General features: G+C 44.9%; 1 protein-coding gene across 2 annotated transcripts in view; it reads right to left on the bottom strand.

Moving 5' to 3' along the window:
• Positions 1 to 11438, bottom strand: part of DIP2C (DIP2 acetate--CoA ligase C (putative)) — a 366491-nt gene that overhangs the window by 102133 nt on the left and 252920 nt on the right. For both annotated transcript variants that reach the window (XM_007445661.1, XM_007445662.1), the window contains one exon: positions 5156 to 5266. In XM_007445661.1, the coding sequence (XP_007445723.1) occupies positions 5156 to 5266 (111 nt within the window). The remainder of the gene's footprint in view (positions 1 to 5155; positions 5267 to 11438) is intronic.

Raw genomic sequence — 11438 nt, 5'->3', positions numbered from 1 at the left:
TGAACCAGCCGGCATTCCTAGAAGGGAAACGTCAGGACTGTGGTTAGGCTGTCACCTCCTTCTTTCCCACGTGAGACAACATTCTCACCCCAGTAAAATCGGCAACATCGACATCTCAAAACTATGTCTTCCAAGTGCCTAGCTCCTACTCCTCACTGCAGATTTAAAAGCCGCGTCTCTTTACACAGCACCACGCACAGCCAGCCTCCCAACACCCTTGCAGCCCCGGCAAGAGGGAGGAGGCCTGGTGCTCCGCGGATGGGGACCTTCCCATTTCGGGGACCCTGTGGGATTGTTCCTTCAAGCAGTGCTTTTTCAAGGAGAATTATAATCAGTCACTTCAATATGAATTTGGGTATCACATGGCCAAAAGCTGTGACCGGGTAAAGGGGTGGGGAGATAGGCTCTGAAGCTGGGTTTTGGAGCAGAAGGGCGTTTCTTTAGGAGCGTGAACTTGCTGGGACCGCCTACAGACAGGCTCAGAATGGCTCAGGAGAGGGAGCACCAGGGCCAAATGTAAGACCTGTCAGGGCTCACAGTGGAGGTCCGCTATCCCCTGGGCCCTGTCTTCCTAGTATCTGCTCCTAAAGACCCTAAAATACAGAGGAAGGGTCGAGAGTAACCGTAAACAGAATCCGTAGTTACCATGAAATTCAGCTTCCATGCCTGCTCCTCCCCCATTTTCTTGGTCTGGAAATTCCTACTCAGAGGTCCAGCCAAAAGCCAGCTTCGCAGAAACAGCCCCACCCAAGCACCCCATTGGGCTGAGATGAGACCCCTCCACCTGCTCTCAGAGCGCTCTGTCTCCTTCATGCACCGGGATCCCTGAAATTAAGCCCAGCTTGACCCCTGAGCCTCTGGCAGAGCCCAAAGAGCCATCCGTGGCCTCCATGGGCCACCTCTTCTGGACCTGGGGACAGGGCCCTGAGCCCCGATACTTGGGAGCCCCCCGACACCCCACGCCACTGTCCAGAAAGGCTCCACAGGAAGCTACTGAGGAGGCACATGAACCACTGCCCTGACGGCCAGAGCACTCAGGCCCTGACACCGCCTCCCGTGTTTCCTGAACGCTTTTCCCTGGAATGGCTGTTTCTGGCCTGAGGCTGGGCTCAGGGGCCCTTCCTCTGTAGAGCTGAGCTGTCCAGGACCACAAAATCTCACAAATGACTCTCTTTTGCTGTGCAAGAAAAGCTGACCCACACCTGAGTTCAAACCTTTCCCTCACTTTCAATCTTTCTCCAACATAGAAAGCTCACGAAGCATGTCCCTTCCCCGGCAGTCTCTCCACACCCGCGGTCTCTGACAAGTCACTTCTCAAGCAGTAAATGAGCACTCGACCAGCCCCACCCCGTCCCGTCTCAGTCTCCAGGTCAGAAAGCATCAGCTATACCCATGAGAAGGACTCTCTCTCCAGTAAATGTGAGGTGAGTTCACGGAAAGCGTCTCTCATGAACTCGTTCCGGATCTGTGGACCTGCAACTACTAGCTGGTGCTTTTCCAATTTTGATGCTTGCCTACCCAAACTGTTGGCTTCTCAGCTGCCTCAGGAGGTGAGACAACAATGCAGACAAAACGGAGCAAGGGGCTCTCGATGCATTACTCTGCAGAGTCAACACAAGACAGGCTGCAGACCCATTAGTTTAAAGATTATTATGGTCATACAACCAGGGGATCCAAGAAACCTGACCAAGAAATTTTCCTTATCAATACTAAGAGAAACATGTCATTAATGTATTGTTTTTTTGCCAATTAATTTTTAACTTTGTATTTATCCTGGAAATTTCCAAGCAGACACAAAGATACAAAGAAAAGGAGAAAGAAATCCTATGTTCCTGTCATCCAGCACCAATGATTATCAACGTTGGCAAATCTGTTCTCATCTCTTACCTCAAACACATGCACACATGCAGATTTGTTATTTTAAAACAAATCCCAGACGTGGGGCATAACCTTCTACCCACAAACACTTCCATTGGGTGGGTGTCACCCTCGGGCTGCCCCATTTCCCTCCCTCCCCACCCCAACTCCCTCTGATTTCTTCCAGCAAAATGCACTCCCAAGGGAAGGATCATGTGATGGTTCACGTGAGATTGCAAGTATGTGACAAGACGTCTATGTTTTTCCTTCCAGAGATGTTTCATTTTAACAGGACATCTGAAACCTTGGTTAAAGCAAACAAGTGGGGCATGTGCTAGATTCTAAGGAAAGAACAGTTTGCATTATGCAGGACAGTGAGCCCCCTCTGAGTCCAGAGGCAAGTGCTGATGGGCCAGGCCCTGCCTGGCTGGACTCCTGTGGCCTCCGGGGCCCACTTGGTCTCTGGCCCTATGGCACTTAGAATATGCAGAATTCCACCCCTGCTACAGCCTTGCTACTTCCCATGCTGGTGGAAGGGAAATGCGGCTCAGTGGTCTCCGCCAGTCCACAGGCCCACTTTGCTGGCATCTGGCCTTCACAGACCAGCTCAGCCACCTCAGGAGGGCGAGGAGGACAGCCACTGTCCAGACCTGCCCATTGCGGCACAGCCTTCTGGAGGCTCCTCTCTTGCCCCTGCCCACTCCGTGGCCAAACCACTGGAGGGACACCCATTTCTCCCACTATGAACTCTTCAAGTGAAAAATGAGCCTTCTCCCCTCACCCCAAGAACTAGAACAGAGAATAAATAAATGCACATGGGACTAAATCGTTCAGTGAGGCTAATCAACATTGATGATTCTGAAAATCTGGTTCTCATTAGGCCCTTTATTTTAAGACAAGACTAGCGTGCATAGGACTGGTGGATAGAGGATTCACAAACTTCATCACCTACACCCCTGTGCACATCTTACCCTGTGCTGAATGGCAACCGAGCCGGTGGATTCTTTTATTTAAAAATAAGTAAAGTTGGGCTTCCCTGGTGGCCCAGCGGTTGAGAGTCCGCCTGCCGATGCAGGGGACACAGGTTCGTGCCCCGGTCCGGGAAGATCCCACATGCCGCGGAGCGGCTGGGCCTGTGAGCCATGGCCGCTGAGCCTGCGCGTCCGGAGCCTGTGCTCCGCAAATGGGAGAGGCCACAACAGTGAGAGGCCCGCATACCGCAAAAAAAAAAAAAAAGTAAAGTTTTCTAAGAATGAACATTACATTCTGAAACCAAAGACTGAGGCCCAACACACAGCTTCTGGTTTAACAATAACCTGTGAGTCATCTGCTGGTTCTGTTCCCCTCGGAAATGTTCTGAGGGAGAGAGGGCCAAGAAGAAACCTCAGCTTTTTCTTCTGAGAGAGGGTTCCTGGTCCTGAGGTACATGGTGACAATATGAGGGTCTGAATGGGCCTGAGAGGTAAATGAGACAGAGCCACCTGGCAGGTCACAGCCTGCAACGCCTGAGATGGCTGGCAGGCACGTGTCAGGAGACCCAGAGGAGTTGCAGGTGAGACACCCTGGCCCTGCTCGACAATGCCTGGTCAGGAAGTGGCAGAGACAGGTGCCTCTTCATTCAAATGATTTTCCTCTGCAAACCAGACCTGGTCTGGAAGACACCAGACTATAGATGTAGAGCAGACAAATCTAAATTCGATATGTGATGAGTAAACAATAACTGCTACTCATAACAACAATAACAAATGTTCTGGAGTCTGCTTAGTGCAGTGCTGACAGAATCAGTCTCTTCACTCATTAGCCTATGAATTTCTCCAAATTAGCATCCTGATGCCATTGACTAGAGAATCCAGAGGGTTTTCTTTTCTATTTCCAGAGGACCTCAACCCACTGAATTAGATATCAATTAAAGAGGAGCATCACACATCCCTTGAGAGGCTTTCCAGGTTAGTCACAGCAACCAAGAATCACATAGGAGAACGTGGCTACCTGCTCAGTAAATCCCCAAACCCTTCTGCATTTCTCGTCAGTTGTGAAGGTCATAGGGCTCAGGAAGATGAGGAAGCACTTTATGGGGTGTGTATTGTACACCAGGAATGCTAGAGGCCAACCCTCGCAGAAATCAGTGTTCTCCTCAGGCCACTGGAGGGGGCTCTGATGTCAGTGGCTGCAGGGCCCACCCCCCTTTCAGGGCCACCTGCCACCCTGCCTGACACTTGTAGGTGCCTAGGAGGCCCAGGAGGGAACTTGCAGATTTTGTACCCAGGAAAACGGAAACAGCAACCATTCCCCAACCTTCTTCTAAAGTATCCCCATGTTCTCTCCTTCCGACCCAAGGAGCAGAGCTTCAAAGGTACCCACACACCGTGAACAGACCTTAAGGCATTTCCCCATTTTCATAATGAGTAGCCACAAAGACAGCTAGAAGATTCTCTGGAAACTCTGAGCCTGGGCACATGAAAACCTTAGCATTTTGGAGCTGGAAGAGTCACCCCACACACTCTGTTCATGATGATGTGCTAAGTGATGGCCCGGTGAATCCAGGGTGGAGCCCAAGGGCACAACACATAACACAACCAGTGGCAGGGTGCCTACCCCACAGCCGTCGGCCCCGTCTCCTTCGACAGCATCAGAGCACCTCTCGGGGGACCATCAGGGTCAACCCCAGCACAGCCTCCTCCCTCTGCCTTCCCTTCCAAAGTTACCACAGGTCTGTGGTGCAAGAAGCCAATCATTTACGTGGACAAAGACACACACACACTGCTGTGTAGGGTTCCGACACTGGACTACACTACAACTATAACAGCAAGACAGTTATTTATTCTAATCATAGAATAAGATCCAACAAATCGTAGGTGAACCTGGAACTTGTTAATGTCCAAATACCTGCACAGATGCAACAACTGCCACCCTTGAAATAAAAAAAAGTGAAAAATCTATCATTTACCCAGATTTCTAGTGCAGTGACACTGAGGAACGAGATACTGGAACACCTGCTTTGCTGGCAGATCACCCTGCTCAACGCACAGAAGGCGCCACCTCAGGGCAGCAGCTCAATCTGGCCGCTGAGTGGAGCTGCAGCGTCAGTGCTGCTCCCTTGTCTGGGACAACCAACGACAATCTGCGCAGAGCCTCAGAGACAAGGCAAACAGCCCTGTGCTTCCTGATCCACATCCTGCTGAGATGAAAGCTCTTGAAGATGGCCGTCTGCACATTCAGACCCCATGACAGAACCTTCCAGGGCAGCAGAGCCGACCTTCCCGGCCAACAGGCTTGAACAGAAAGATACGTTATTTACCTTTCTTGTGAGGGGCACCTCAATGGGCACAGGCACAACTTCGGCCAGCAGGCAGCCGTAGAAAGCCACCATGGAGGCAGCAGGGTCATTGTTGGGGAACACCAGTGCCACCTGGACCAACACAGAGAGAGAGGGATTAACCACTAACACGATGCCACTGGAAAAAATTTAGATGCCCTGCTTGAAAAATGCATATTAGTAAGATGCATTTTAATAAGTTATCAGATGCTTTTCCTTGACCTCACATGGAAGGCAAACAGATTATCCGGGTAATCTCTGACACCGGCACCAGAATGCAACTACCCTTGCTGTTTACACTCCCCCATTGGCACATATTTTTACACAGGTGAAACCACAGTGCATATACTATCTGTCTCTCGCTATTCTCACTGGGCTCTGAAGTGCATCCTCATACGTCTGCAGTCTTCACCATCGTAACTGAACGCTGTGCACTTCCTCCCTAAGGTGCTGGGCTCACAGCTGACTCTACTCTGATCCCAGCTCAGATTTAGCTCCCCAAGCCTTGACTTACCTGAAAATTGAGAATATTAGTGTCCTAGCGTTGTAGTAAAGGTCAAATGAGAAAATGTATGCAAGAGATCACACCGTGCCTGACACACAGCAGGTAGCCACGAACCACAACTGCCCACGAGGCCCTGGCCCTGAGAGCCGGCGCTCGGTCAGCCTGCACCTGCGGCATCTGGCTTTCTGCCCTCCCAGGGAAGGTTTCCGTGAACACCTGGCCACACATCTCCAGCCGCTCATTGCCTCTCCAGCTCAGCCTCTGAAGAACCAGGAGTACAATAATCATGGAGTTCTAAAAGGTAAATTTAAATTACTATCCTAATAAGCCAATAACGGATAGTATGATTTTTCAGATGTTTTCTGATAGTCCTGAAGGGAATCTTAATGAAGAACAATTTTCCATCAGATGGCTTAAAATTATTCGTCCTTGTATGAACTGTGTTTCACTTCCTTTGCCTATTTATCTGCTAGTGTTTTGACATTTCCCATAAAATCTTTAAATATATTTCATAGTATTAACTCTTACATTGGATGCAGACTTCTCGATATAATATTCTCTGTTTTATTTTTCTTAGTGTATTTGATGTTGCATGTAAACTTGTCAAGTTTTTCCTTTATGTTGTCAGCTTCATCCCATTTACATCCACCTGGCGCTCAGGTTAGCATCTGCTGTGGAGCTAACGCAATGTCGATCCGCTTGCTCTCCTGTTGCCCGATGCTCCTTCTGGAGTGGCCCTTCCTACTCTACCTCTAGAAGCTGCCTTCCGGATACAACAGGCAGTCCTATTTCTGGGTCCCCACTGAGCTCTGCAGGACTCTGCTTCCACTTTAACACAAGCTTCTCCCATGTGTTGCTCCAGCATCGGCACTGCTCTTCCTTGTTGATAATTAAGCACATAAATCCCATGATTTAGCAGATGTATATGATTTTTGTATTACTTCATTCAGGAATTTAACATATTTTTTTCTTTAAAAATGCCCTAACTAGAAGTTATTAACTTTGTCATGAACAGTTGGATAAGACATCCTAATTACCTCAATATCTAAGTAAGCAGGTTGGCATAAAGGACTCAGATGACAGCTGAGGATGGAGCAGGCTGCATCTTAAATTTGGCTCTGTTAGCAACACAGGACAGTTGATGGAAATAAAATTAAGTTTGGAATTATGTGAAGATTGCCTTTCTATATGGTATTCCTGCAGTTTACTAAAATCAGCCAAACAAGAGACAAATGAAACCGTTAAGGCCAATAAAAGCCATTCTGCACTACTGAAGAATTTTAAGAAACCCTGTGAAATAACTGTTGATTAGATATTAATCCTTATTTTGTCCCAAAAGCATCCAGACAGATGCCAGGCTACTATAAGTAGGATTTCAAAGGAGGAATAAAAGGATTTATTTGCATGTCTCTGCATATGAACCACAAACAATTATTTTAAAAATGATCTGAGGTTTGCACTGGCCTCAGGTGTCTGCCTTCAACTGGTGGTCTGAGAGTTGACAGCATCTGTTTTTAGTTCTGGATCTGGCAAAGCAACAACATTCAATCAAATGTTTGCAAAGCTTCCAAGGCACCACTGCTGCAAGACTGCTCTCCTTGAACCAAAACAGAGGATGTTAAGAAAATGCAGAAGATGGTGAAGTTCCACCCAAAACTACTGGCTGCACCCACTCATAGAGGACTAGTTAAATTCGGACTTGTTAGTCCTCCTAGGACTAACCTATTCCACACGCAGGAGTCTTCAAGAGCCGAGAGATAGAACCGAGAGAAAGAAGGTGCTGCTTCCAGAGCCAGACTGTGGATCAACGTATTTCCAAAGAGGAGCTTCTGGTCTGGCTCCTATCCCAGCTCTGTTCCAAGGAAGGGCAACTTGATGCAGGATTTAAAATTCCCACTGCTCGATCACTAAAGTTCATGCTGATAATGCCATATTATATAACCTTGCAGAGTTGGGTTAAAACAGGATGAAATGTTATATTAATGTAAAGTGAATAAAAGCAGAATATAAAATTGTGCATTATATGCTCTCAAAAATATAAAAGTAACAAACAGAAAATGGTCAAATAGCTAAAGGCTCATTTAGAATCAAAAGTGAATTTTTAAAAAATTTGTTTTAAGGAAGGGAAGACTGTATTTGTACCATTCTCAGCAAACCTTCCTTTTATATCTCAATCAGTCACAAGTCCTGTTTTTTTGGTGACTACACAGTGATTCCAGGGCAATACTGTACAAATATACAGATGCTTCATTTTCATAAACCCACATGGCTCCTTTTCATTCAACCCCCTGTGCATTCTCTGATGTTTCGTCACACTTAACTACGCACAGAGCGCCAGCAGGTCGCCGCCTTCCTCCACTCTCCTCCGCTGGCCTTCTTGTAACAGCCTTTTGCTGCCCCAGCGCCCGGCTTGTTCTGTCCACATACCACACAATCCCCCCTCAGCTCCTTTCCACGCTCTGTCCTACAACCTGACCAAGAGCCACGGGCTGGCTTTTTCTCCTCAAGAAGTCTTCTCAGATGCCAGAAGCTCCCAAAATGACAATATTCTCTGTCCTTCCCAAAGAGTTCAGCTGTATCCCTCACCACCTATTCTGGGGACCTGTATCATTTTCCAATTTACAGATAGCCAATTATCAATGTCTTTATTTTTTTTTTTTTTAACTCTGCAAGCTCCCTGAAGGCAGGCTCCACATATGATGCATCTTTGTTTGTTCCACAGCTCCCACTATAATATCCTGAAAACCTATTCAGCTTAGGCACATAAATGCCTTTTCAAAGCCCAAGCAGGACTCCCCAAAGTGCATTAATAGGGTCACCCACATGAAAAGCGTCTATAATTTTTATGCTAAGGACAGAATGTTCATTATCCTCGGAAAATTATATTTAATTAAAAATGATTTTCAAAGAGGTAAAGAATCCTGTTTATTGTGACAGAAGGCTATTATCAATTGAATACTACAGTCACATATGCTTATTTAATAAGTATTTATACGCACATGCCAGGTGCCAGCCATATGAAAACTTTTTAAAGGAATAATTTAGAAAAGTAGTCCCACCTCATACAACTCAAACCACCCCCTGCTAAAGAAAATCTTTTTACATATTTTGTTCTATCAAAACTTGCCCCCCACATTCCTACTGACTTCTTAGCAGAACACAGATGGTTTATTTTATAATTGCTATTGTAAAGGAACTTCAAGAGTCTGAAGGCCAAAGACCTTTAAAAAAAAACTACTAAGACTATTAACCAAATTATAGATAAGGGAGATATATTACAACTGACTTTTTTTTATCGTGATAAAATAAATATAACAAAGTTCACCATCTTGACCATTTTCAAGTATACAGTTCAGTGGCATTAAGTACATTTACACTGTTGTAAAACCATTATCAACCATCCATTTCCAGAACATTTTCATTTTCCTAAACTGTAACTCTGTCCCTATTAAACAATAACTCCCCATTTCCTGCTTCCCACAGCCCCTGGTAACTATCATTCTTCTGTCTCTAGGAATTTAAGTACTCTAAGTACCTCATATAAATGGAACCATACAATATTTATCCCTTGTGACTGGGTTATTTTACTGAGCATAATGTCCTCAAGGTACATCCATGTTGTAGAATGTGTCAGAATTTCCTTCCTTTTTAAGGCTGAATAGTATTACACCATACGAACATACCACCCTCTGTTTATTCATTCACCCGACCATGGATGCTTGAGTTGCTTCCTCCTTTTGGTTTTCGTGAATAGTGCTGCTATGAACATTGGTGTAGATATATCTGTTCAAGTCCTTGCTTTCTATTCTTTTGAAATTGAAGTGGAATTATTGGATCAGATGTTTAATTTTTTAAGGAACCACCATAGTACTGTTTTCCACAGTGGCTACACCACTGTATATTCCTACCAGCAATGCACAAGGGTTCCAATTTCTTCACATTCTTGTCATCACCTACTACTTTCTGTTTTTGATAGCAGCCATCCTAATGAGTGTGAAGTGGTAGCTCATGTGGTTTTGACGTATATTTCCCTAATGATTAGTGATTCATGGGCTTATCTGGCTATTTGTAAATCTTCCCTGGAAAAAGGTCTTTTCAAGTCCTTTGCCTGTTTTTTAAACTTTTTTTTTTGGTTGTTGTTGTTGAGTTGTAGAACTTCTTTATATATTCTGGATACTAATCTTTTATCAGACATATGATTTGTAAACATTTTCTCCCATTCTGTATGTTTCTTTTTCACTCTCAAAAGTGTCCTTTGGTACACAGAAGTTTTTAATTTTATACATTTATTTTATTTATTTATTTTTGGCTGTGTTGGGTCTTCGTTGCTGTGCGTGGGCTTTAGTTGCAGCAAGCGGGGGCTACTCTGTTGTGGTGCGTGAGTTTCTCATTGCGGTGGCTTCTCTTGTTGCAGAGCACGGGCTCTAGGCTCACGGGCTTCAGTAGTTGTGGCACACGGGCTTAGTTGCTCTGTGGCATGTGAGATCTTCTCAGACCAGGGCTTGAACCTGTGGTCCCCTGCATTGGCAGGCAGATTCTTAACCACTGCGCCACCAGGGGAGCTCAGAATTTTAAAATTTTGATGAAGTGCAATTTATCAATTTTTTTATTCCCTGTTCTTTTGGTGCCATATCCAAGAAATCATTGCCAAATCCAATGTCATGAAACATTTCCCCTATGTTTTGTTCTAAGAGTTTAGGTCTTTAATCCATTTTGAGTTAATTTTTTAATATATGGTATAAAGGTTCAATTTTGGGTTTCTGCTGATGGATATCCAATTTTCCAAGCACCATTTGTTGAGTGGACTATCCTTTCCCTCATTTAATGTCTCAGCATCCTTCTTGAAAGTCCCTTGACCCTACATGTAAGGATTTATTTCCGGGTTTTCTATTCTATTCCTTTGGTCTATATCTGTTTTTGTGTTAATACCACACAGCTTTGATTGCTGTAGCTTTATAGTAAGTTTTATAATGAGGAAGTGTGAGGCCTATAATTGACTTTTAAAAGCTAAAGGTCAAACTTGTTCATTAAACTGGAAAGAATCATAGCCTACCACAGAATCCTGGGGCTGCAGCAATCTTATTAAAAATTCCCCATAATGGGCACATGTTTTTATAATATCTCTTAAGTAAATCACAGCTTATATTCTTTTTGGTTTATGGTGCTCTAAAATGATATTTTTATAAAATTAATTTGGAGTCCTTTGGGTGCAGGTGGGTAACCTAGTCTTGGGGCATTCTGAGGTAAATAGCAACATATGGAAAAAAAAAATCACTCCATTTAAGGCAAGAAAACTAGGTTCTACTCTCAGCCCCACATCTTAATTGGGGTGTAAAGCTTGGGCAAAATTATTAACTGCTCTGGGTGTAACATTAAAAAGTTAATACTAATATCTGTTCTCAGTAACTTAGCAGATTGCAGTAAGAATAAAATTGTGCTTTTCAATGAAAGACAGTAGCCTATACCAAGAAATTTAACACTAGGAAAGGAACAAACCAGCAGTTTGCTGCCAGGATTTTTGATATCACTGACTAATACAAAAAAGTTCTAAACACAATTGTCCTGCCTACTCAGCGAGACAGTGCAAGTACATTCCAAACTAGGGGACCACATATGTCAGGGGTTAGGAACACAGGTTTTGTGGTTGGACAGAAATGGATATGAGCACTGGCTATACCACTTTCTAGCTATGTGCCTTCAGCTGATATGATTCTTACCCTCTCAAGTCCTAATATCCCCATGGATAAAACAGAACTACTA

The sequence above is a fragment of the Lipotes vexillifer genome, unplaced genomic scaffold, assembly GCF_000442215.2.
Source record: "Lipotes vexillifer unplaced genomic scaffold, Lipotes_vexillifer_v1.1 scaffold646, whole genome shotgun sequence".
NCBI classification, from domain to species: Eukaryota; Metazoa; Chordata; class Mammalia; order Artiodactyla; family Lipotidae; genus Lipotes; species Lipotes vexillifer.
This window is presented reverse-complemented; position numbering and strand designations above follow the sequence as displayed.